This window comes from Anomaloglossus baeobatrachus, chromosome 5 (genome assembly GCF_048569485.1).
Source record: "Anomaloglossus baeobatrachus isolate aAnoBae1 chromosome 5, aAnoBae1.hap1, whole genome shotgun sequence".
Classification (NCBI taxonomy): domain Eukaryota; kingdom Metazoa; phylum Chordata; class Amphibia; order Anura; family Aromobatidae; genus Anomaloglossus; species Anomaloglossus baeobatrachus.
Genome location: NC_134357.1, coordinates 251,899,677 through 251,926,733, shown reverse-complemented (window position 1 = coordinate 251,926,733; position 27,057 = coordinate 251,899,677). Strand labels below are relative to the sequence as shown.

The following is a 27,057-nucleotide window of genomic DNA, read 5'->3' as shown; positions in this document are numbered from 1 at the left end:
AAGTCTTCTAATGGATGCATGCATCTGCGTAAACTGCAAGCCACACTTACCAAGCAAATGGATGGTGACCCCTGAACTGAAATCGTGAGTGATCCTGCAACCAAGTACTAAAAAATGTATAGAGAAAAAAGGTTGAAAATTGATTTTAATCATTCTGATACAAAATATGATATTGCTGGAAAAAATACTTACACATACAGTTCCCCAAAAAGGAACACCACTAAATAAGATAAAATGGACATTAGTAAAAAGTGTTCCAATTCCCAGAAAAAATTGCACTATGGACGCCACAATCAGCAAAATCTATAAAAAAAAACCAACAATGGTATTATTAACATTTTTATTTTTAAGTACATTAACATTACAATATTTTGTTTTAAAACTGCATTCCATGATCATATACTGTGTCCTTTAATATTAAGGGTTTTTCCTGGGAGTAAAAACGTTAGTGGCTTATACTTCGATTGCAGATTAGTTTGATCAGTTCTGGTCTGACCCAAGGAGTTGGGGCAGCTTCATGATTTACATACAGTACAGACCAAAAGTTTGGACACACCTTCTCATTCAAAGAGTTTTCTTTATTTTCATGACTGAAAATTGTAGATTCACATTGAAGGCATCAAAACATTTGAAGGATCGCTCCTGTCAAACTAACCTGATCCGCTTCTATGAGGATGTAAGCTCTCACATGAACCGAGGAGAATCATTGGATATCATTTATCTCGACTTCGGTAAAGCATTTGACACTGTCCCACATAAAAGACTAATAAGTGAAATGAGATAGCTTGGGCTCGGGGAAAATGTGTGTAGATGGGTAGGTAGCTGGCTTAGTGATAGAAAACAAAGAGTGGTTATTAATGGCGCATACTCAGATTGGGCCAGGGTTACTAGTGGGGTGCCACAGGGGTCTGTATTGTGCCCCCTACTATTTAATATATTTATTAATGATCTGGTGGATGGTTTACAGAGTAAAATATCAGTATTTGCAGATGATACAACACTATGTAAGGTAGTTAACACAAAGGAGGACAGTTTGCAACTACAGATGAATTTGAGTAAATTGGAGAATTGGGCTGAAAAATGGCAAATGAGGTTTAACACAGATAAGTGTAAGGTTATGCACATGGGAAGGAGAAACAGATGCTACGATTACTTACTACATGGAAAACTGCTGGGGAAATCAGACATGGAAAAAGACTTAGGCATATTAGTCAATAAGAAGCTAAATTGGAGTGCCCAGTGTCAGGCAGCAGCCACCAAAGCAAATAGGGTGATGGGATGCATTAGAAGAGGTCTGGGGGCACGAGATGAAAACATCATTCTCCCTCTGTACAAATCACTCGTCAGACCACACTTGGAGTATTGTGTGCAATTTTGGGCGCCGGTGTTCAAGAAAGACATTACTGAACTTGAAAGGGTTTGGAGGCGGGCTACTAAAATAATAAATGGAGTGGGTGCATTACAATACATGGAAAGGTTATCAAAATTAGGTCTATTTACTCTAGAAAATAGAAAACTTAGGGGAGACCTAATAAATATGTCCAAGTATATCAGAGGGCCATATAGAGATCTCTCCCATGATCTGTTTGTACTAAGGACTATGACAAGAACAAGGGGGCATTCTCTTCGATTGGAGGAAAGAAAATTCCTACATCAGCATAGAAGAGGGTTCTTCACGGTAAGAGCAGTGAGGCTCTGGAACTCTCTTCCTGGGGAAGTGGTGATGGCCAACTCACTGAATGAATTTAAGAGAGGAATGGATGCTTTTCTTGATAGCAAAAGTATAGAAGGTTATAAATAGCATAATCTTACAGGTAGATAGAAGAGTGACCAAGATTATTAGAGGAATGGGTGGACTGCAACACCAAGACAGGTTATTAAACTTGGGGTTATTTAGTTTGGAAAAACAAATGCTTAGGGGGGATCTAATCACAATGTATAAATATATGACGGGACAGTACAGAGACCTTTCCAAAGATCTCTTTACACCTAGGCCTGCGACAGGAACACGGGGGCATCCGCTACTTCTTGAGGAAAGAAGGTTTAATCATAATCACAGATGAGGGTTCTTTACTGTACGAGCAGTAAGACTATGGAACTCTCTGCCGCATGATGTTGTAATGAGTGATTCACTACTAACATTTAAGCAGAGCCTGGACGCCTTTCTTGAAAAATGTAATATTACCAGTTATGTATATTAGATTTTATGACAGGGTGTTGATCCAGGGAACTAGTCTGATTGCCGGATGTGGAGTCAGGAAGGAATTTTTTTCCCCATTGGAGCTTGTTTGCCACATTGGTTTTTTTTGCCTTCCTCTGGATCAACATGTTAGGCTACAGGTTGAACTAGATGGACTTAAGGCTGCTTTACACGGTACGACTGATTGTGCGATTTCACAATCGATCGTACCCGCCCCCGTCCTTTTTGCGTCACGGGCAAATCGCTGCCCGTGTCGCACAAAGGTAGTAACCCCCGTCACACATACTTACCTCTCGTGCGACCTCGCTGTGGGCGGCGAACGTCCACTTCCTGGAGTGGGAGGGACGTTCGGCGTCACAGAGACGTCACACGGCCGCCGGCCAATCAGAGCGGAGGGGCGGAGATGAGCAGGATGTAAACATCCCGCCCACCTCCTTCCTTCCACATAGAGCCGGCGGTGGCCGCGGGAGGCAGGTGAGCTGCTCATCGTTCCCGTGGTGTCACACGGAGCGGCGTGTGCTACCACGGAAACGATGGTCAACTAAATTAAACGATTTTATGGAACCTAACGAGCAGTACCCGACTCACGATTTGTGAGCGATACTGCGTCGCTAGGAGGTGTCACACAGGCCGGCATCGCCAGCGATGTCGGATGTGCGTCACAAAAACCGTGACCCTGACGATCTATCGCACGATAGATTGCCTGGTGTAAAGCAGGCTTTAGAGTCTCCCTTCAACCTTAAAAACTATGAAACTATGAAAACTATGAATTAACACATGTGGAATGAAATACTTAAAAAAGTGTGAAACAACTGAAAATATGTATTATATTCTAGGTTCTGCAAAGTAGCCACCTTTTGCTTTGATTACTACTTGGCACACTCTTGGCATTCTCTTGATGAGCTTCAAGAGGTAGTCACCGGAAATGGTTTTCCAACAGTCTTGAAGGAGTTCCCAGAGATGCTTAGCACTTGTTGGCCCTTTTGCCTTCACTCAGCGGTCCAGCTCACCCCAAACCATTTCGATTGGGTTCAGGTCTGGTGACTGTGGAGGCCAGGTCATCTGGCGTAGCACCCCATCACTCTCCTTCTTAGTCAAATAGCCCTTACACAGCCTGGAGGTGTGTTTGGGGTCATTGTCCTGTTGAAAAATAAATGATGGTCCAACTAAACGCAAACCAGATGGAATAGCACGCCGCTGCAAGATGCTGTGGTAGCTATACTGGTTCTATATGCCTTCAATTTTGAATAAATCCCCAATAGTGTCACCAGCAAAGCCCCCCCACACCATCACACCTCCTCCTCCATGCTTCATGGTGAGAACCAGGCATGTAGAGTCCATCCGTTCACCTTTTCTACAAAGATACGGTGGTTGGATCCAAAGATCTCAAATTTGGACTCATCAGACCAAAGCACAGATTTCCACTGGTCTAATGGCCATTCCTTGTATTTTTAGCCCAAACAAGTCTCTTCTGCTTGTTGTCTGTCCTTAGCAGTGGTTTCCTGGCAGCTATTTTACCATGAAGGCCTGCTGCACAAATTCTCCTCTTAACAGTTGTTCTAGAGATGAGAAGGTGTGTCCAAACTTTTGGTCTATACTGTATATACAGCGGAACCTTCTTGGATTATGCTGATATGGCAGGAGAAATCAATCGCAGATGGACACTGCTCCATAGTTTTGTTTTCATGTTTTATCGGATTGCACTCGCCCCTGCAAAACGTAAATGGAACCGAGGCCTTAAAGAATCTACTGGGATGAAAATGTAAACTGAAGATTGACATTGGTTATATTAGTGGTGCTGTATTAAGCTATATACTTGTAGCACCGGGCATGTGATCCACATCACGTTATATCCACATCTACTTTCAATTATTATTAACACTAGCTGATAATGTAAAGTGGAGGAAATATGACGGGATTTGTGATGGGGTTATGTTTTTCTTCTTTTTTTGTTTATTATATTGTATTTTGAATTTATTTTTATGTAATTAATGGGATTATGTCAAATAATTCAAGGTTATGAATAGAATTGAGCACGGTTCGCGGTTCGCGGTTTTCCAGTTCTACGCTCGAGTGATTTTGGGGGCTGTTCGAGATCGAACTAGAACTCGAGCTTTTTGCAAAAGCTCGATAGTTCTAGTTACGTTCGAGAACGGTTCTAGCAGCAAAAAGCAGGGCTTTTTACAGCTACAGTGTGCAGGAGCCATCGCTGGCAGCCTGCCACAAGCTGGTAACCAAGATAAACATCGGGTATCCAAGCAAAGCGCTTTGGTTAGTAACCCGATGTTTATCTTAGTTACGTGCAGGAAGCCCACACTTCCCCGCTCAGCTCGCTCCGCCCCCTCCTGCCCGCGGCATGTACACATACATACACACACACACACACACACACACACACACACACATGGTCCCGCTCGGCTTACCTGCGGTGATGAAGTCCCGCCATCCCGACCTCAGCGCTGTCACTGTCCTCCATGGCCGCCGCTTGTCACATCACCTTCTCTCGCTTCCGACCCGAGACTGACTAGCGGTGACGTCACGGGCCTCGCGATATTTGGCTGTGAAGGCGCCGGTCATTGAACTCAGTGACAGGGGCTGTCAGTGTGCTGGAGATCAGCGCAGGTAATGTACCTCGCTGACAGCAGCACTTGTCATCCCCTGCAGTGACCTGGGCTGACCCATTGATGTTAGCTCAAGTCACTGCATTGCTCTCCCAGCCAATGGGGAACATCCTGCTCTTCATTGACTGGGACAGTGTGTATCGTCATGGCAAGCCCTTGGATTACAGCAGACCTGGATTTGTTTTTCATTCTAATAAATTGGTTAAAGAGGGAATGTATTGGGGAGTGTTTTTTCAAATAAAAATGTGGTTGTCGTCTATTTTTTTTATTACTGACTGGGTTGGTGATGTCGGGTATCTGATAGACGCCTGACCTCACCAACCCCAGGGTTTGATGCCAGGTGACATTACACATCTGGTATTAACCCCATATATTACCCCGTTTGCCACTGCACCAGGGCGCGGGATGAGCTGGGGCGAAGCACCAGGATTGGCGCATCTAATGGATGCGCCACTTCTGGGGCGGCTGCTGCCTGCTATTTTTAGGCTGGGGAGAGTCCAATAACCATGGACCTCCCTAGTCTGAGAATATCAGGCCCCAGCTGTCTGCTTTACCTTGGCTGGTAATCCAATTTTGGGGGACCTCTACGTGTTTTTTTTTTTTAATTATTTATTTAATTTAAAATAACAGCGTGGGGTGCCCTCAGTTTTGGATTACCAGCCAAGGTGAGGTTGCCAGCTGTGGTCTGCAGGCTGCAGCCGTCTGCTTTACCCTAGCTAGCTACAAAACTAGGGGGAACCCTACGTCATTTTTTTTTCATTTTTTTGGCTAAATACAAAGCTAAGCACCCCTTAGTGCCACATGAAAGGCACCAAAGGGTGCTCCACTTTTTCTCCATTTTTTCTCCATTTTTTCTCCACTTTTTCTCCATTTTTTCTCCACTTTTTCTACATTTTTTTCTCCACTTTTTCTCCACTTTTTCTCCACTTTTTCTCCACTTTTTCTCCATTTTTTTCTCCACTTTTTCTCCACTTATTCTCCACTTTTTCTCCACTTTTTCTCCACCTTTTCTCCACTTTTTCTCCATTTTTTTCTCCACTTTTTCTCCATTTTTTTCTCCACTTTTTCTCCACTTTTTCTCCACTTTTTCTCCATTTTTTTCTCCACTTTTTCTCCACTTTTTCTCCATTTTTTTCTCCACTTTTTCTCCACTTTTTCTCCACTTTTTCTCCATTTTTTTCTCCACTTTTTCTCCACTTTTTCTCCATTTATTCTCCACTTTTTCTCCACTGTTTCTCCATTTTTTTCTCCACTTTTTCTCCACTTTTTCTCCATTTTTTTCTCCACTTTTTCTCCACTTTTTCTCCACTTTTTCTCCACTTTTTCTCCATTTTTTTCTCCACTTATTCTCCACTTTTTCTCCACCTTTTCTCCATTTTTTTTCTCCACTTTTTCTCCACTTTTTCTCCACTTTTTCTCCATTTTTTTCTCCACTTTTTCTCCACTTTTTCTCTACTTTTTCTCCATTTTTTTCTCCACTTTTTCTCCACTTTTTCTCCACTTTTTCTCCACTTTTTCTCCATTTCTTTCTCCACTTTTTCTTCACTTTTTCTCCACTTTTTCTCCACTTTTTCTCCACTTTTTCTCCATTTTTTTCTCCACTTTTTCTCCACTTTTTCTCCACTTTTTCTCCACTTTTTCTCCATTTTTTTCTCCACTTTTTCTCCTCTTTTTCTCCACTTTTTCTCCATTTTTTCTCCACTTTTTCTCCACTTTTTCTCCACTTTTTCTCCATTTTTTTCTCCACTTTTTCTCCACTTTTTCTCCACTTTTTCTTTTCACTTTTTCTCCACTTTTTCTCCATTTTTTTCTCCACTTTTTCTCCACTTTTTCTCCATTTTTTTCTCCACTTTTTCTCCACTTTTTCTCCACTTATTCTCCACTTTTTCCCCACTTTTTCTCCACCTTTTCTCCACCTTTTCTCCACTTTTTCTCCACTTTTTCTCCATTTTTTTCTCCACTTTTTCTCCACTTTTTCTCCACTTTTTCTCCACTTTTTCTCCATTTTTTTCTCCACTTTTTCTCCACTTTTTCTCCACTTTTTCTCCACTTTTTCTCCATTTTTTTCTCCACTTTTTCTCCTCTTTTTCTCCACTTTTTCTCCATTTTTTCTCCACTTTTTCTCCACTTTTTCTCCACTTTTTCTCCATTTTTTTCTCCACTTTTTCTCCACTTTTTCTCCACTTTTTCTCCATTTTTTTCTCCACTTTTTCTCCACTTTTTCTCCATTTTTTTCTCCACTTTTTCTCCACTTTTTCTCCACTTATTCTCCACTTTTTCTCCACTTTTTCTCCACCTTTTCTCCACCTTTTCTCCACTTTTTCTCCACTTATTCTCCACTTTTTCTCCACTTTTTCTCCACTTTTTCTCCATTTTTTTCTCCACTTTTTCTCCACTTTTTCTCCACTTATTCTCCACTTTTTCTCCACTTTTTCTCCACTTTTTCTCCATTTTTTTCTCCATTTTTTTCTCCACTTTTTCTCCACTTTTTCTCCACTTTTTCTCCACTTATTCTCCACTTATTCTCCACTTTTTCTCCACTTTTTCTCCATTTTTTCTCCACTTATTCTACATTTTTTTCTCCACTTTTTCTCCACTTTTTCTCCACTTTTTCTCCACCTTTTCTCCATTTTTTTCTCCACTTTTTCTCCACTTTTTCTCCACTTTTTCTCCATTTTTTTCTCCACTTTTTCTCCACTTTTTCTCCATTTTTTTCTCCACTTTTTCTCCACTTTTTCTCCACTTTTTCTCCATTTTTTTCTCCACTTTTTCTCCACTTTTTCTCCACTTTTTCTCCATTTTTTTCTCCACTTTTTCTCCACTTTTTCTCCACTTTTTCTCCATTTTTTTCTCCACTTTTTCTCCACTTATTCTCCACTTTTTCTCCACTTTTTCTCCACCTTTTCTCCACTTTTTCTCCACTTATTCTCCACTTTTTCTCCACTTTTTCTCCATTTTTTTCTCCACTTTTTCTCCACTTTTTCTCCATTTATTCTCCACTTTTTCTCCACTGTTTCTCGATTTTTTTCTCCACTTTTTCTCCACTTTTTCTCCACTTATTCTCCACTTTTTCTCCATTTTTTTCTCCACTTTTTCTCCACTTTTTCTCCACTTTTTCTCCACTTTTTCTCCATTTTTTCTCCACTTTTTCTCCACTTTTTCTCCATTCTTTTTCTATGGTCAGTCTACCCATTAGCTCTGCCATGCATACTGTAGCTCTACACCTACTGCACATGTTACTTTATGATTGACATCTCTTTCGTACCAGAGCTGTCTAAGTCTACTCTGACCCCATATTTGTCATTACTATATTGTCCTTGTACTGTATTATGACATTTGTATCATGTGTTTCATTTCTTGCTGTGTTGCAATTTTTTTGCTGCATCCCAATTGTACCTCTACATTGTTCGAGTTTATGTTATTGTTCTCTCACTCTTATGTGATACTGATTATTGTCATTTTTCATGATTACATGCAGATAAGTCCAATCTGACGAAGGCTCAGGCCGAAACGTCATTTGTAACTTGTTTTGGACAAAAACATATATGCTTATGAAAAAAAAAAATTTCTTAATACGGACCAATAAAGAGTGATTTTGCATTACTATCCATTGTGATTTACTGACTTAGTCTGGGAGATATAGAGTGCCGAGGTTACTCACTAATTTTATGTATTATTACCTCTGAGCACCTATATACCAGTGAGCAGAGCTTCCTCTACAGTAGTTCTCCTGATTAGGCATGCCCTTACCTCATGAGCAGGGCATTGCAGCTTTGGTAGCAACCATTACGACATGGACTCTGCTGCTGTGGACCCGGGGAGAGTGAGTGCAGATTCATTGCACCCACACTCCTCACATGAAGGGTCCGCACTCCTAGAAAATGGGGGATACGTTCCCTGAGTGTCTCCCCCCCATATTCTAGACGGTCCAGAGTCGTCGTGGGAACCCTTTATTTTTTTTCTTACAATAAATTGGTGAAAGAGGAAATGTTTTGGGGACTGTTTTTTCAAATAAATTTCTTTTGTCGATTTTTTGTTTTTGTTAGTACTGACAGTTTATGATGTTGGGTATCTAATAGACGCCATGACATCACAAACTGCTGGGCTTGATCTCAGGTGACTTTACAGCTAGTATCAACCCGATTTATTACCCCGTTTGTCACTGCACCAGGGCACGGGATGAGCTGGGGTGAAGCGCCAGGATTGGCGCATCTAGTGGATGCGCCACGTCTGGGGTGCCTGCGGCCTGCTATTTTTAGGCTGTGAAGGCCCAATAACTATGGACCTTCCCACCCTGAGAATACCAGACCACAGCTGTCCGCTTTACCTTGGCTGGTGATCCAATTTGGGGGGGACCCTACTTTTATTGTGTAATTATTAATATTTATAAAATAATTATAAAAAAGAGCCTGAGGGGACCTCCACATTGGATCCCCAACCACGGTAGAGCTGCCAGCTGTGGTTTTCAGGCTACAGCCGTCTGCTTTACCCTAGCTGGCTATCAAAAAGTGAGGGGACCCAACGTCATTTTTTTTTTTTAACTATTTTTTAAATAGAAAAAATTAATGGGCTTCCCTGTATTTTGATTGCCAACCAAGGTAACGGCAGGCAGATGGGGGTGGCAACCCATAGCTGTCTGCTTTATCTGCGCTGAGAATCAAAAATACCGCGGAGCGCTACGTCATTTTTTTAAAGATTTATTTTTACAGCACTGTGATGTCCAGCAATCAAAATACAGGGAAGCCCATTTTATTTTTAGTTATTTAAATAAATAATTAAAAAAAATATATATGGGCTCCCGCTGCATTTTTTGTATTGCTAGCTAAGGGTAATCCAAGCAGCTACTGGCTGCTAACCCCCACTGCTTGGTGTTACCTTCACTGGCAATGGAAAATCCAGGGAAGCATTTTTTATTTTTTTTGCCAAAAAACTACAAAAAAAGGACGTGAGCTTCGCCATATTTTTGTATGCTAGCCAGGTATAGCAGGCAGGTGCTGGAAGAGTTGGATACAGCGCCAGAAGATGGCGCTTCTATGAAAATGCCATTTTCTGAGGCGGCTGCAGACTGCAATTCGCAGCAGTGGGGCCCAGAAAGCTCAGGCCAACCTGTGGTGCGGATTCCAATCCCCAGCTGCCTAGTTGTACCTGGCTGGACACAAAAATGGGGCGAAGCCTACGTCATTTGTTTTCTAATTATTTCATGAAATTCATGAAATAATAAAAAAAGGGCTTCCCTTTATTTTTGGTTCCCAGCCGGGTACAAATAGGCAACTGGGGGTTGGGGGCAGCCGTACCTGCCTGCTGTACCTGGCTAGCATACAAAAATATGGCGAAGCCCACATAATTTTTTCAGGGGGCAAAAAACTTCTGCATACAGTCCTGGATGGAGTATGCTGAGCCTTGTAGTTCTGCAGCTGCTGTCTGTCTGTATGGAGAAGAGCAGACAGCAGCTGCAGAACTACAAGGCTCAGCATACTCCATCCAGGACTGTATGCAGAATTTTTTTGCCCACCAAAAAAATATCATAGTATCATCATAGTTTTTAAGGTTGAAGGGAGACTCTAAGTCCATCTAGTTCAACCCGTAGCCTAACATGTTGATCCAGAGGAAGGCAAAAATACCCCAATGTGGCAAACAAGTTCCAATGGGGAAAAAATTTCCTTCCTGACTCCACATCCGGCAATCAGACCAGTTCCCTGGATCAATACCCTGTCATAAAATCTAATATACATAACTGGTAATATTACATTTTTCAAGAAAGGCGTCCAGGCTCTGCTTAAATGTTAGTAGTGAATCACTCATTACAACATCATGCGGCAGAGAGTTCCATAGTCTCACTGCTCGTACAGTAAAGAATCCTCGTCTGTGATTATGATTAAACCTTCTTTCCTCAAGACGTAGCGGATGCCCCCGTGTTCCAGTCGCAGGCCTAGGTGTAAAAAGATCTTTGGAAAGGTCTCTGTACTGTCCCCTCATATATTTATACATTGTGATTAGATCTCCCCTAAGCCTTCGTTTTTCCAGACTAAATAACCCCAAGTTTAATAATCTGTCTTGGTATTGCAGCCCACCCATTCCTCTAATAATCTTGGTGGCTCTTCTCTGCACCTTCTCCAGTTCAGCTATGTCCTTCTTATATATCGGTGACCAGAATTGTACACAGTATTCTAAGTGCGGTCGCACTAGTGACTTGTACAGAGGTAGAACTATATTTTTTTCTTGAACACTTATACCTCTTTTAATACATCCCATTATTTTATTAGCCCTTGCAGCAGCTGCCTGACACTGTCCACTAAAGTGAAGTTTACCATCCACCCATACACCCAAGTCTTTTTCTGTGTCTGTTTTACCCAGTGTTCTACAATTAAGTACATAATCATAAATGTTATTTCCTCTACCCAAGTGCATGACCTTACATTTATCTACATTAAACTTCAATTGCCACTTCTCAGCCCAATCCTCCAATTTACATAAATCTCCCTGTAATATAAAATTATCCTCCTCTGTATTGATTACCCTGCAGAGTTTAGTATCATCTGCAAATATTGAAATTCTACTCCGCATGCCCCCAACAAGGTCATTTATAAATATGTTGAAAAGAAGCGGGCCCAATACTGACCCCTGTGGTACCCCACTATGAACTGAGACCCAGTCCGAGTACGTACCATTAATAACCACCCTTTGTTTCCTATCACTGAGCCAGTTTTTAACCCAGTTACACATATTTTCCCCTATCCCCATTATTCTCATTTTATGTACCAACCTTTTGTGTGGCACCGTATCAAAAGCTTTTGAAAAGTCCATATACACAACATCCACTGCATTTCCCTGGTCCAAGCTTGAACTTACCTCTTCATAGAAGCTGATCAAATTAGTTTGACAGGATCGATCCCTCATAAACCCATGTTGATACTCTGTCATAAGGTTATTTTTCTTGAGATACTCCAGTATAGCATCTCTCAAGAAACCCTCAAGGATTTTACCAACCGTAGAGGTTAAACTTACCGGCCTATAATTTCCTGGCTCAGTTTTTGTCCCATTTTTGAATATTGGCACCACATTTGCTATGCGCCAGTCCTGCGGCACCGACCCTGTTATTAAGGAATCTGAGAAGATTAAAAATAATGGTCTATCTATCACAGAACTCAATTCCTGTAGTACTCTGGGGTGTATGCCATCTGGGCCCGGAGATTTGTCAACCTTAGTGATTTCGAGGCGGCGGCGTACTTCCTGCTGGGTTAAGCAGGTAATATTCAAGGGTGAATTTATGGCATCACTGGTCATGTCATCTGCCATGGCATTTTCTTGTATAAAAACCGTAGAAAAAAAGTCATTCAGCAGGTTGGCTTTACCCTCATCCCCTTCCACCATTTCACCAAGACTATTTTTAAGGGGGCCAACACTATCGCTTTTCAGTTTTTTACTGTTTATGTAGTTAAAGAATATTTTAGGATTATTTTTACTTTCTCTCGCAATGAGTCTCTCTGTCTCAAACTTAGCTAACTTAATTTGCTTTTTACATATTTTATTTAATTTTCTATAATTATATAATGCCTCATCACTACCTACCCTCTTTAATTCTTTTAAGGCTTTCTGTTTTTCTTTTATTGCTTCCCTTACAGCTCTATTTAGCCATAGGGGTTTCCTCCTATTTCTAGAATGTTTGTTCCCATAGGGTATATTTTCTGCACAAGCCCTATTCAGGATGCTCATAAAAGTCTCCCATTTGCTTTGTGTACTTTTATTACGTGGACTTCGCCATATTTTTGTATGCTAGCCAGGTACAGCTGGCAGCCACGGGCTGCCTCCAACCCCCAGTTGCCTATTTGTACCCGGCTGGGAACCAAAAATATAGGGAAGCCCGTTTTTTTTTAATTATTTCACTTATTTCATGAAATAATTAAAAAACAAATGACTTGGGGTTCGCCCCATTTTTGTGTCCAGCCGGGTACAATTAGGCAGCTGGGGATTGGAATCCGCAGCACAGGTTAGCCCGAGGTTTCTGGGCGCCTCTACTGCGGATTTCAGTCCGCAGCCGTCCCAGAAAATGGCGCTCTCATAGAAGCGCCATCATCTGGCGCTGTATCCAACTCTTCCAACAGCCCTGGAGCCGGGTGGCTTGTTGGGTAATCATGAGTTAATACTGGCTTTGTTTTACTAGCCAGTATTAAGCCAGAGATTCTTAATGTCAGGCACGTTTGACCCGGCCATTAAGAATCTCCAATAAAGGGTTAAAAAAAAGACACCACACAGAGAAAAAATACTTTAATAGAAATAAATACACAGACACATTAGAGACTCCATCTTTATTACCCCCTGTCAGCCCTCCACAATCCTGCTCTTCTGTCTTCTTTCTTTCTAGTGTAGTAGTAGTGACGATTGTAGTGAGGATGAGATTCACCAGCCCATCATGGGCTGGGGAACCTCATCCTCACTACAATCATCACTACAATCGGGAAGCAGCGTGCAGCCTTCACTCCGTGAGTGATCAGTGCTGGCTGCTAGCGGTAACAGCGGTAACGCTGACAGACGCGTTACCATAGCAACGGTGCTCTCAGAGCCGCGGTTAGCGGTGACGTCACCGCTAACTGCGTTGCTATGGCAACGGTGATCTCCGTTAATGACCGGCTGTGTCAGCCGGTCCCTAACGGAACGGGGAAGAGACCGTGTGCTAGAGCATGTCGCCGGTACACGGCGATACACATATGTGCACCGTGTACCGGAGAGATGCACTCGCAGGTCCTACATGACGTGTCATAGTCATGTGACCAGTCTGTAGCCAATGAGATCATAGCCACGTGACTGGTCACATGGCTATTTTGACGTCACGATAGGTCCTGCATCTCTGCTGGCAGTGCAGGTCACCGGGAGGATTCAGCGATCATCGGATGGAATAGCGGCAGGAGACAGAGTGCAGAAGGGATCGCGAGGACCGGTAAGTGTTATGGCAATGTTTATTAACTGTTTGTGTACATTTATAATGCATTTTTATGTGTTTGTGATTGCCTCCCATTATAGCCTATACGTTCGAGTTCGGTTCGTCGAACGTTCGACGAACCGAACTCGAACGGGACCCCGTTCGGCGAACTGGCCTCGAGCCGAACCGGGACCGGTTCGCTCATCTCTAGTTATGAAACCTATATAATATGGTATGAGAGGGGATATACACTGTGCAGAACTAATAGGCAAGTTGTATTTTAGAGGATTTTTTTTATTATTGATCAATAACTATGTTCTCAATCAACCCAAAAGACTCATAAATATCAAAGCTTAATATTTTTGGAAGTTGGAATGGGTTTTTTTTAGATTTGGCGATCTTAGGAGGATATCTGTTTGTGCAGGTAACTATTACTGTGCAGAATTATTAGGCAACTTAATAAAAAAATAAATATATTCCCATCTCACTTGTTTATTTTCACCAGGTAAACCAATATAACTGCACAAAATTTAGAAATAAACATTTCTGACATGCAAAAACAATACCCAAAAAATTAGTGACCAATATAGCCACCTTTCTTTATGATGACACTCAACAGCCTACCATCCATAGATTCTGTCAGTTGCTTGATCTGTTTACGATCAACATTGTGTGCAGCAGCCACCACAGCCTCCCAGACACTGTTCCCAGAGGTGTACTGTTTTCCCTCCCTGTAGATCTTACATTTTATGAGGGACCACAGGTTCTCTATGGGGTCAGATCAGGTGAACAAGGGGGCCATGTCATTATTTTTTCATCTTTTAGACCTTTACTGGCCAGCCATGCTGTGGAGTAGTTGGATGCTGTCATGCTCCCGATGCCTCAGCACCGCTCCTTACCCACTGACCCGTTCGCACCATCCCGGCACCGCTCCGTGACCACTGATCCTGTCCACATGTCCACCAGTCATGGCTACCGCCCCCGCTCGTGCTCTCCTGTGTTCTGTTCCTGATCTCAGGAGTCTGACTCTGACTAATGCCTCTGTATAGGACCAGGCCGCGCCCACTCTCCTGGTCTTATAGGCCCAGCACACCTGAAACAGGAAATGACATAGGGCTGTGCTGGGTATATAAGACTTGCCTTTCCATGTGGGCGGGGCCTGATCAACGTGTCTTGAAACTTAGTTTTGAAAGCTAGGTGCTCAGGTCCCCTTATGCTGTGTCCCGTTACCTGGACTCTTGCTTGTCTTTTCTACCCGGCCACGCCAGTGCCCTGGAACCCCGAGACCCCAGTGACTGTGTTCTTCCCGTCCCCTGTGGGACACGGTTCCCGTTCCGGCCACGCCAGTGCTCCGGCTGCCGTGTACTCTGCCCCTGGTGGGGTGCTCGGTCCAGAGGATCCACCACCTGGGTCCACCAGTCCTCCCGGTCCTGACAGATGCATGTGACGGAGCATTGTCCTGTATGAAAATCATGTTTTTCTTGAATGATACCGACTTCTTCCTGTACCACTGCTTGAAGAAGTTGTCTTCCAGAAACTGGCAGTAGGTCTGGGAGTTGAGCTTCACTCCATCCTCAACCCGAAAAGGTCCCACAAGTTCATCTTTGATGACACCAGCCCATACCAGTACCCCACCTCCACCTTGCTGGCATCTGAGTCGGAGTGGACCTCTCTGCCCTTTACTGATCCAGCCTCTGGCCCATCCATCTGGCCCATCAAGAGTCACTCTCATTTTATCAGTTCATAAAACCTTTGAAAAATCAGTCTTAAGATATTTCTTGTCCCAGTCTTGACGTTTTATCTTGTGTTTCTTGTTCAAAGGTGGTTGTTTTTCAGCCTTCCGTACCTTGGCCATGTCCCTGAGTATGGCACACCTTGTGCTTTTTGATACTCCAGTAACGTTGCAGCTCTGAAATATGGCCAAACTGGTGGCAAATGGCATCTTGGTATCTTCACGCTTGATTTTCCTCAATGGGCAGTTATTTTGTGCCTTTTTTGCCCAACACGCTTCTTGCGACCCTGTTGGCTATTTGCCGTGAAACGCTTGATTGTTCGGTGATCACGCTTCAAAAGTTTGGAAATTTCAAGACTGCTGCGTCCCTCTGCAAGACATCTCACAATTTTAGACTTTTCAGAGCCCGTCAAATCTCTCTTCTGACCCATTTTGCTAAAGGAAAGTAAGTTGCTTAATAATTAAGCACACCTTATATAGGGTGTTGATGTCAGTACACCACACCCCTCCTCATTACAGAGATGCACATCACCTGATTTACTTAATTGGTAGTTGCCTCTCAAGCCTATACAGTTTGGAGTAGGACGACATGTATAAAAATTATCCTGTGATCAAAATGCTCATTTGCCTAATAATTCTGCACGCAGTGTATAGGAGCCAACAGTTATATATAGTGCTATTGTGGGCCACAATGTAATGCATAATGTGCTTATGCTATTTATATCACCTGAGATGAATATGTGAATAATAACTAAATGATATAGTAATAGTTGATACCAGTTAGTGGCATTATGACCATACACTGGGCAATGAAAAATGTGGCTGACAATTTATAATATATGTGATATGCTGCATCTGCGGGCCGTGTTAGCTCTGGGCACGGTCGGGTCTGTCTCATTGCAGTCGTACTAACTGCCAATGAGTGAGTATGGCAAGGCGCCTCCCATCTCTGCACGTGCAACTGGATGGCGCGGCTGGTGGGTGGGGATTGCGCATTGTGACCTGATCCCTCATGATGTGGGTGGGTGGAGTCTGGACTAGTTCTTTTTATCATGTTTTCCCCAATAGTGGAGATGACCATAACGGAGCATGTGCACCACGTGATCCGGCATTGGACAGTATACCACACATGATGCAGGATGGCACTATATATTATGCTTGATCTAGTGATGTATAACCATGTCTTTTGAGAAAGCAAACCATACAAAACGCGCGTGGGGGTGACGGTTGGGAGATCCTATGTACTTGACATGGGTAAATAGTGATGTTTATAATGAAGTTACATCTAATACAGTACAGACTAAAAGTGTGGACACACCTCCTCAATCAAAGACTTTTCTTTATTTTCATGACTCTAAAAATTGTAGATTCACATTGAAGGCATCAAAACTATGAATTAAAACTTGTGGAATGAAATACTTAAAAAAGTGTGAAACAACTGAAAATATGTCTTATATTCTAGGTTCTTCAAAGTGCTTTGATTACTGCTTTGCACACTCTTGGCATTCTCTTGATGAGCTTCAAGAAGTAGTCACCAGAAATAGTTTTCCAACAGTCTTGAAGGAGTTCCCAGAGATGCTTAGCACTTGTTGGCCCTTTTGCCTTCACTCTGCGGTCCAGCTCCCCCCAAACCATCTCGATTGGGTTCAGGTCTGGTGACTGTGGAGGCCAGGTCATCTGGTGTAGCACCCCATCACTCTCCTTCTTAGTCAAATAGCCCTTACACAGCCTGGAGGTGTGTTTGGGGTCATTGTCCTGTTGAAAAATAAATTGTGGTCGAACTAAACGCAAACCGGATGGAATAGTACACCGCTGCAAGATGCTATGGTAGCCATGCTGGTTCTGTATGCCTTCAATTTTGAATAAATCCCCAACAGTGTCACCAGCAAAGCCCCCCCACACCATCACACCTCCTCCTCCATGCTTCACGGTGGGAACCAGGCATGTGGAGTCCATCCGTTCACCTTTTCTACAAAGACACGGTGGTTGGATCCAAAGATCTCAAATTTGGACTTATCAGACCAAAGCACAGATTTCCACTGGTCTAATGTCCATTTCTTGTGTTCTTTAGCCCAAACAAGTCTCTTCTGCTTGTTGCCTGTCCTTAGCAGTGGTTTCCTAGCAGCTATTTTACCATGAAGGCCTGCTGCACAAAGGCTCCTCTTAACAGTTGTTCTAGAGATGAGAAGGTGTGTCCAAATTTTTGGTCTGTACTGTAGGTGTAATTATTTGTTATTAACTAGGTTACCAATATTAACCCTTGCCGTATGTCCATGTGAGCAACAGTGGAGACCTATAGAATATTATTATTTATGAATTACAATTGCAATTTAGATACATCCTTTTGCTGGGGGTAATCTTTAGCTACACTGCCATCTGGTGGCTTACTAAACTGACTACAAGTGAGATTTGTGTTTTTTTTCTGTTTATTACCACACACATGGATTAAATACGTATATGGATGGTCATGATAAAACAATGGATCACAGAGCTAATTTACTTTATTAATTGGTATTATGTGTAGTATTTGTATGTCACTTTTTGTATGTAATTAGATTTAATAAAGAGGTGGTTAGTGAATAAGTGAAGACAACTCATGGCTCTCCTGTTTACAATTTAATTTTTGGAGTTGCAGCACTTTCACTTTTGTCTTGCTTAAAATGCAATTAAGGAACTTTCTAATTGTTCAAATTGTTTCTATTTTCCACAACAACAAATTCCAAAATAGACAAGGATTTTAAAGCATGTGAACAGATGTGGTCGCTATAGTTAAACAAGGATTTTAATAATGATACCAATTTACCCTTGGTAGATGGTGGGAGAGACACCCATGATTGCATCTATGAGTTAACAGAACTGCTCAATAAAAGGACAAGGATATGGTGGAACAGGGCATTATTAGAGAAATACATTGAAAAAACTCAAGTCCAAGAGGCTTAAGGATACAATTGTTCCCGTCTTATGAGATTAATGATGAATCTTTCAGGAATAAATGGGTTCAAATTGCGGGTGCATGGTCTAAGGGATTTATGGGGCTCTTGATGTAACACAATTCAGAGACCTTAAATTTATTGGATGCAAAAATTGAGGAATTACAAAACACTCTAAACACTCTAAATTAAGACTTATCTAAAAACAAGACTGCTGAAACCCGCCAAATGCAAAACAAATGCTCCCATGTCCGATTAACTCACTACACACAAATGTAAACCATAAATACAACTTTGAGAGATTTATCAAAAACAGGTACTCTTTTCTTTTAGTGAATGGGAGTCGCTCACAGTTCGGTTTAGAATAACATTTAGCAAAGTTCTAACGAAGCGTAATTCCGGGCCGGTCTTCCGGCGCAAATCAGCCTTCGTAAACCATACACAACTTTGGATCAATACCACTGTGACTTAATACAACAGACATAATCCTAGGGAAGGAGAGTGGGTCAGCAGTGTCCAGATCTCACCAGGTAAGGAGAGACCGGAACAGGAGAGATAAGGGGTATATAAGACATTAGGATCATGGGAACATTCCCATTGGATAAAACCTACAAGGGACAGAGATCGGACATGGGAGGATGTTTAACCCTGTACTGCATGGGCTCAGCAGTCAGGGTGCATCCAGTTAGAACACTACAATGCCCTATATTTGGGTAAGTTAAACACCGAACTGCATGAAGAGTTTATTAACTAGGAGAAAAATATACGTGAAACTAAAATGAAACATGTCAATGGGATACTAACGATAAAAGACTTAATGGAACTATCCCCTAAAAACAGATCCAGATCAGTGTCACGATCAAGGTCGAGGTCTATAATTTCCCAAATATCGTGTGAAGTCAAAAGCAAAATCACCGGTCAAACACAAAAAAAAAAAATCCCGCTTCTTTGAGAAGAGTGATAGTAAAAGGACTTATCAATTAGAGGTAATAAACATGTCTAATCACATATTATAACAAACACAAATTGATGTATTAAATAAAGGACTTACCTTTGGTCCCACAAGTTCATTTAGGCCTAAGACACACGGCGAGAAAAACGCTGCGAGCAGAGTGCGATAAAACATCGCATTCCACTCGGACCAATTCTAGCCTGTGTGTCAGCGCACATGAACAATTATTTTCTCAGCCCTAATCGGACCGAGAAAACAATCGCAGCATGCTGCGACTGTAATGCGAGACTCTTTTGTCTCGCACACATTCAAGTGAATGGGGCGAGAGAAAAATCGCACTGCACTCGCGCTACACCGGTGAACTGCGAGTGCATGGAGAGAATGGCAATAGCTGGCTACGGAGGAGAAAGGGAGATAAATCCCTCCCTCCCCTCCGTAGCAGGGACATGTGGCGCCCGGGCCTAGCCAGGTCGTCACAGATAACCTACAAACACCCCCCACCCCCATTAGACAGGGACACCAGCCAAACAAAAATCCTTGTTGCCTCCCTCCAGTGTCTTATGTCCACACCAGGTGGGGCGGAGCCAAGCGGTTGGCCCCACCCACCGAGGAGTTCACAGGCCTGGAGGCGGGAAAAGTGACAGTTTAGTGTTGGAGTTTGAGGAGTGAGGAGTAAGCACTTGGGTGTCTGGGTTTGTGGCCCAGGCATTTACAGCAAGGTTGGCAGACGGTGGTGGCCGTCTGCAGGAGTGGTGGAGCAACGCAGAACCGCAGCACACACAGGCAGGGCCATCGGAGCCCGACCAGGCTAGGAGCCGCCGTCAATAGTCAGATCCGAATGTGACTGGAACCCCAGGGGTTTCACAACAGCAAAAGTCCTGATTGAAGGCAACAGCCCACACCGTGAGGGTATACAGCTACCGCTTAAGGCTAGAGACCCAAGGGCCAGCGCCTGCGGGCAAATGGGCTCCTCTGGTACCCATACACCGGGGAGCGGACTACCGTTGGGAATCCATAGTAGTCAGAAGAAGAACATCAAGCTGCAGGGAAAGACAGCCGCCATTACCTGTCCGGGGAGAAACACTGCAGCCGGCTGCGGGACCCGTCCATCCAGCTGTTTGGTTTACCGAGAACTTTGTACCTTTCTTGCTGAGTGAGTACACCCGTGCCATCTGGCACTGCGCCACGCTGTCCCTGCAACCCTGCACCTCGCCAACCCTGCCTCCCCGTCACAACATCACCGGGCCCCGGGACCACCGACCCCTACCCACGGAGGGGGAAAACAACATCCCAGCTGCTCCTTACCACCGCTCCCAGGATCCCCGTCATCAGCAGCGGTGGTGCCTATCTTCACCACGACCCGTGGGTGGCGTCACGGACTAAATCCCCCAAACCAATCACCCCTTTCACTCACGGGCGAGGAGCGCCGCTCGAGTCCCCGGATCCGGCCCACCACTCGAGCCACCGAGCAAAAGCAGCAGCCGCAGCAGCGCCGGACCCGAGCGTTAGCGAGAGCGCAGCAGCGACGGCGTCCTCCCCGCCCGCGACAACTTGGCGTCGCAAACAGGATTGAACCCATCTACTTACCAGTAGAAGTGCGCCTTGTGATCTCCGCCGGCGGTGTCCGGCCGAAAATTTTGAAGCGCCGCCATCTTGGCGCGAAAATCTCCCGCTCGAGCGTCTTCTTCGAGCAGGGAAGGCGCGAAGGCAAAGCCCCGCCCCCAACAAACGGAAGTGCTGAAGAGTAGCAAGGGGGCGCGAGAGTGTGTCTGCCTGATGTAGCCGAGGCAATAAAAGCGGGGACGCCAGTACTCTGCAAACATAACCGGTTCCTGGAAGCAGCTTGCAACATGTCCGCACCATCAGAGAGGCCTGAATCTCCGGAGCCTGCCCCTGGGACGGCGGCTTGGCTGAACACCCAAGTGATGCTGTTGTGCTGCCGTAACCGGGTCCAAGTACGGAACCTGTTAGATTGCTGGACCGCTGAGATGGAGGAGCTTGCTGTGGTCGTGTGGGCGAATGAAATAGAGACCATGCTAGAGGAGCTGGTGAGAGACCCACACCCTTGTGTCCCTAGAGGACCGGCCGCTGCGGCTGAAGGATCCGGTCTACCCCTGGCCCCAGCAGGGCCCGACCCATCGCCTGTGCTGACCGCCCATACAACCCCACCCAGATCACCGTCTCCGATGGAGGTGACAGAGTCCGTGTTGCCCCGCCAGGGCCTGGAGGCCCGAGAGGAAGCCAGCCCATCAACCGCTGGAGTGGGTAACGTAGACGAACCGGTAGCAGACCTCCCCACCCCAGCCGATGACGGGTGACTTGCCACTGAGGAGCCACGAGTCTGGGCTCAGCTGGAAACCGTTACCGTCCTGCCAAGTCCCACCAGTGGTTCCCTGGAGTCAGAGGACAGCGGCTTGGGGGCTGACACGGAGCCTGTCTTGGAGGAGGAGGGAGTCTTCGGCCTGTATGACATGGAGGCCACTTACATCCCTCGGAGCGGAAATAATGGATACCGCGCAGCTCTTCCTCGTCGTGCCTGCCGTGCGCTGGAGGGGCTGGAACCTGTGCTTCTGCACCTGGAGCCGGGTGAGGAGTATGGAAGTGAGCAGTAATGGCAGCGGTTCACCGTTGCAAGCAGTTGTCCCCCGTTGGGACTCTCAGCAGTTTGATTGAATGACTTTAATGAAACGTGACCTTCATCTGATTATCTCTGTGATTATTCCAGCCGTTGCCGGCAGGTTGTCCCCGGAGGGACCCTGTGTGCTTTTTACCCCCCCCCTGCATGAGAGACTACTCATGGACATGGCCGAGAACTGGCAGGCCACCCACGAACTTGTGGGCTTGTAAATAAGTTGAGGGGTGATTTTCCGTCGGTGCCACCTCCAGAGAGGCAGATTGGAGGATGGGCCTGCAGCAGAGCAGGCTGGGGCCCGGCCACCACCAGGACCGGTGGCCATCCGACGGGGGACGGGGGTCAGGGGTCCCCCAAGGACATGGGGTCCCCTGAAATGACAGCCGGGTGCGAGTTACTGTACCCGTTCCCGCTCGGGCAGCCTGAACCTGGACTGGGGTCAAGGGGTGCTGCCCACTTCTTAGGGGCAGCATCAGGGCTAGGTTGCTTGGGTGGGAGAGCGGAAGACATCCGTCCGTCCATTATTATTAAAAATGTTTTATATATGTGCAACGTTCAAGTGTCCTAACAAAAATGCTTATGTTTGAAAATGTTTACATGTTAGTTATATTTTACAGTTTTTGAAAAGAAAAATAAAACCGTTGATGGACGGGCAGCCCGCGGACGGTCTGCATTTCGCCTGGAGGCGGGAAAAGTGACAGTTTAGTGTTGGAGTTTGAGGAGTGAGGAGTAAGCACTTGGGTGTCTGGGTTTGTGGCCCAGGCACTGACAGCAAGGTTGGCAGACGGTAGTGGTCGTCTGCAGGAGTCGTGGAACAACGTGGAACCGTAGGACCGGGGTCGGGCGATGGCCCGCCGGTACCGACCGGGGAGCAAAGTGAAGCCAGCACACACAGGCAGGGCCATTGGACCCCAACCAGGCTAGGAGCCGCCGTCAATAGTCAGATCCGAATGTGACTGGAACCCCAGGGGTTTCACAACAGCAAAAGTCCCGATTGAAGGCAACAGCCCACACCGTGAGGGTATACAGCTACCGCCTAAGGCTAGAGACCCAAGGGCCAGCGCCTGCGGGCAAACGGGCTACTCCGGTACCCATACACCGGGGAGCGGACTACCGTTGGGAATCCATAGTAGTCAGAAGAAGAACATCAAGGTGCAGGGAAAGACAGCCGCCATCACCTGTCCGAGGAGAAACACTGCAGCCGGCTGCGGGACCTGTCTATCCAGCCGTTTGGTTTACCAAGGACTTTGTACCTTTCTTGCTGAGTGAGTACACCCGTACCATCCGGCACCGCGCCGCGCTGTCCCTGCAACCCTGCACCTCGCCAACCCTGCCTCCCCGTCACAACATCACTGGGCCCCGGGACCACCGACCCCTACCCACGGAGGGGGGAAACAACATCCCAGCTGCTCCTTATCACCGCTCCCGGGATACCCGTCATCAGCAGCGGTGGTGCCTATCTTCACCACGACCCGTGGGTGGCGTCACGGACTAAATCCCCCAAACCAACCACCCCTTTCACTCACGGGCGAGGAGCGCCGCTCGAGTCCCCAGATCCGGCCCACTGCTCGAGCCACCGAGCAGCAGCAGCCGCAGCAGCGCCGGACCCGAGCGTTAGCGAGAGCGCAGCAGCGACGGCGTCCTCCCCGCCAGCGACAGACACTATCATGACACTCAGCTCTGCTGTGCTGCCAGTGTGAGCCAAGTGTCATGCAAGGGAATCACAGTAATCCCTGTGTGGCCTCAGCCTTAAGGGGGCTTTACACGCTACGATATCGTTAATGTTTGATCGTCGTGGTCACATTGTTAGTGACGCACATCCGGCGTCATTAACAATATCGCAGCGTGTGATACTTACCAGCGACCTTAGGCGACCTCAAAAATGGTGAAAATCGTTCACCATGGAGAGGTCGTCCCAAACTCAAAAATCGGTAAGGGTTGTTTAGCGTTGTGGTTCATCGCTCATGCGGCAGCACACATCGCTATGTGAGACACCGCATTAGCGAGGAACGTCTCCTTACTAGAGTTGAGCGCGGTTCGCGGTTCGAGGTTCTCCAGTTCTAAGCTCGAGTGATTTTTGGGGCTGTTCGAGATCGAACTAGAACTCGAGCTTTTTGCTAAAAGCTCGATAGTTCTAGATACGTTTGAGAACGGTTCTAGCAGCAAAAAGCAGGGCTTTTTACAGCTACAGTGAGCAGGAGCCATCGCTGGCAGCCTGCCACAAGCTGGTAACCAAGATAAACATCGGGTATCCAAGCAAAGCGCTTTGGTTAGTAACCCGATGTTTATCTTAGTTACGTGCAGGAAGCCCACACTTCCCCGCTCAGCTCGCTCCGCCCCCTCCTGCCCGCGGCATGTACACATACACACACACACACACACACACAAACACCCCCCCCCCCCCGCCCGCTCGCTCGGCTTACCTGCGGTGATGAAGTCCCGCCATCCCGACCTCAGCGCTGTCACTGTCCTCCATGGCCGCCGCTTGTCACATCACCTCTCGCTTCCGACCCGAGACTGACTAGCGGTGACGTCACGGACCTCTCGCGATACTTGATGTGAAGGCGCCGGTCATTGAGCTCAGTGACAGGGGCTGTCGGCAGTGCTGGAGATCAGCGCAGGTAATGTACCTCGCTGACAGCAGCACTTGTCACCCCCCTGCAGTGACCTGGGCTGACCCATTGATGTTAGCTCAGGTCACTGCATTGCTCTCCCAGCCAATGGGGAACATCCTGCTCTTCATTGACTGGGACAGTGTGGATCGTCATGGCAACCCCTTGGATTACACCAGACCTGGATTTGTTTTTCAATCTAATAAATTGGTTAAAGAGGGAATGTTTTGGGGAGTGTTTTTTCAAATAAAAATGTGTTTGTCGTCTATTTTTTTTTATTACTGACTGGGTTGGTGATGTCGGGTATCTGATAGACGCCTGACCTCACCAACCCCAGGGCTTGATGCCAGGTGACATTACACATCTGGTATTAACCCCATATATTACCCCGTTTGCCACCGCACCAGGGCGCGGGATGAGCTGGGGCGAAGCACCAGGATTGGCGCATCTAATGGATGCGCCACTTCTGGGGCGGCTGCGGCCTGCTATTTTTAGGCTGGGGAGATTCCAATAACCATGGACCTCCCTAGTCTGAGAATATCAGGCCCCAGCTGTCTGCTTTACCTTGGCTGGTGGTCCAATTTTGGGGGACCCCTACGTGTTTTTTTTTTAAATTATTTATTTAATTTAAAATAACAGCGTGGGGTGCCCTCAGTTTTGGATTACCAGCCAAGGTGAGGTTGCCAGCTGTGGTCTGCAGGCTGCAGCCGTCTGCTTTACCCTAGCTGGCTACAAAACTAGGGGGAACCCTACGTCATTTTTTTTTCATTTTTTTGGCTAAATACAAAGCTAAGCACCCCTTAGTGCCACATGAAAGGTACCAAAGGGTGTTCCACTTTTTCTCCATTTTTTTCTCCACTTTTTCTCCATTTTTTTCTCCACTTATTCTCCACTTTTTCTCCTCTTATTCTCCACTTTTTCTCCTCTTATGCTCCACTTTTTCTCCACTTTTTCTCCACTTTTTCTCATCTTAATCTCCACTTTTTCTCCACTTTTTCTCCACTTTTTTCTCCACTTTTTCTCCTCTTATGCTCCACTTTTTCTCCACTTTTTCTCCTCTTAATCTCCACTTTTTCTCCACTTTTTCTCCACTTTTTCTCCACTTTTTTCTCCACTTTTTCTCCTCTTATGCTCCACTTTTTCTCCACTTTTTCTCCACTTTTTCTCCACTTTTTCTCCTCTTATGCTCCACTTTTTCTCCACTTTTTCTCCTCTTAATCTCCACTTTTTCTCCACTTTTTCTCCACTTTTTTCTCCACTTTTTTCTCCACTTTTTCTCCACTTTTTCTCCTCTTATGCTCCACTTTTTCTCCACTTTTTCTCCACTTTTTCTCCACTTTTTCTCCACTTTTTTCTCCACTTTTTCTCCTCTTATGCTCCACTTTTTCTCCACTTTTTCTCCACTTTTTTCTCCACTTTTTTCTCCACTTTTTCTCCACTTTTTTCTCCACTTTTTCTCCACTTTTTCTCCTCTTATGCTCCACTTTTTCTCCACTTTTTCTCCACTTTTTCTCCTCTTATGCTCCACTTTTTCTCCACTTTTTCTACACTTTTTCTCCACTTTGTTCTCCACTTTTTTCTCCACTTTTTCTCCACTTTTTCTCCTCTTATGCTCCACTTTTTCTCCACTTTTTCTCCACTTTTTTCTCCACTTTTTCTCTTCTTATGCTCCACTTTTTCTCCACTTTTTCTCCACTTTTTCTCCACTTTTTCTCCTCTTATGCTCCACTTTTTCTCCACTTTTTCTCCTCTTAATCTCCACTTTTTCTCCACTTTTTCTCCACTTTTTTCTCCACTTTTTTCTCCACTTTTTCTCCACTTTTTCTCCTCTTATGCTCCACTTTTTCTCCACTTTTTCTCCACTTTTTCTCCACTTTTTCTCCACTTTTTCTCCTCTTATGCTCCACTTTTTCTCCACTTTTTCTCCACTTTTTTCTACACTTTTTTCTCCACTTTTTCTCCACTTTTTCTCCTCTTATGCTCCACTTTTTCTCCACTTTTTCTCCACTTTTTTCTCCACTTTTTCTCCTCTTATGCTCCACTTTTTCTCCACTTTTTCTCCACTTTTTCTCCACTTTTTCTCCTCTTATGCTCCACTTTTTCTCCACTTTTTCTCCACTTTTTTCTCCACTTTTTTCTCCACTTTTTCTCCACTTTTTTTCCTCTTATGCTCCACTTTTTCTCCACTTTTTCTCCACTTTTTCTCCACTTTTTCTCCTCTTATGCTCCACTTTTTCTCCACTTTTCTCCGTTCTTTTTCTATTTATTTATTATTATTATTATTTATTTATAGAGCACCATTGATTCCATGGTGCTGTACATGAGAAGGGGGTTACATACAAAATACATGTACAAGTTACAGTAGACAGACTAGTACAGAGGGAAGAGGGCCCTGCCCTTGCGGGCTTACATTCTATAGGATTATGGGGAGGAGACAGTAGGTGGGGTGTAGGTGGGGCGG

General features: G+C 45.1%; 1 protein-coding gene across 2 annotated transcripts in view; it reads right to left on the bottom strand.

Moving 5' to 3' along the window:
• LOC142309912 (membrane-spanning 4-domains subfamily A member 8-like) overlaps positions 1 to 27,057 on the bottom strand; it is a 102,758-nt gene that overhangs the window by 28,158 nt on the left and 47,543 nt on the right. For both annotated transcript variants that reach the window (XM_075347377.1, XM_075347378.1), the window contains exons 3-4: positions 193 to 303; positions 51 to 107 (exon numbers count right to left, since the gene is read on the bottom strand). In XM_075347377.1, coding sequence (XP_075203492.1) covers positions 51 to 107; positions 193 to 303 — 168 coding nt within the window. The remainder of the gene's footprint in view (positions 1 to 50; positions 108 to 192; positions 304 to 27,057) is intronic.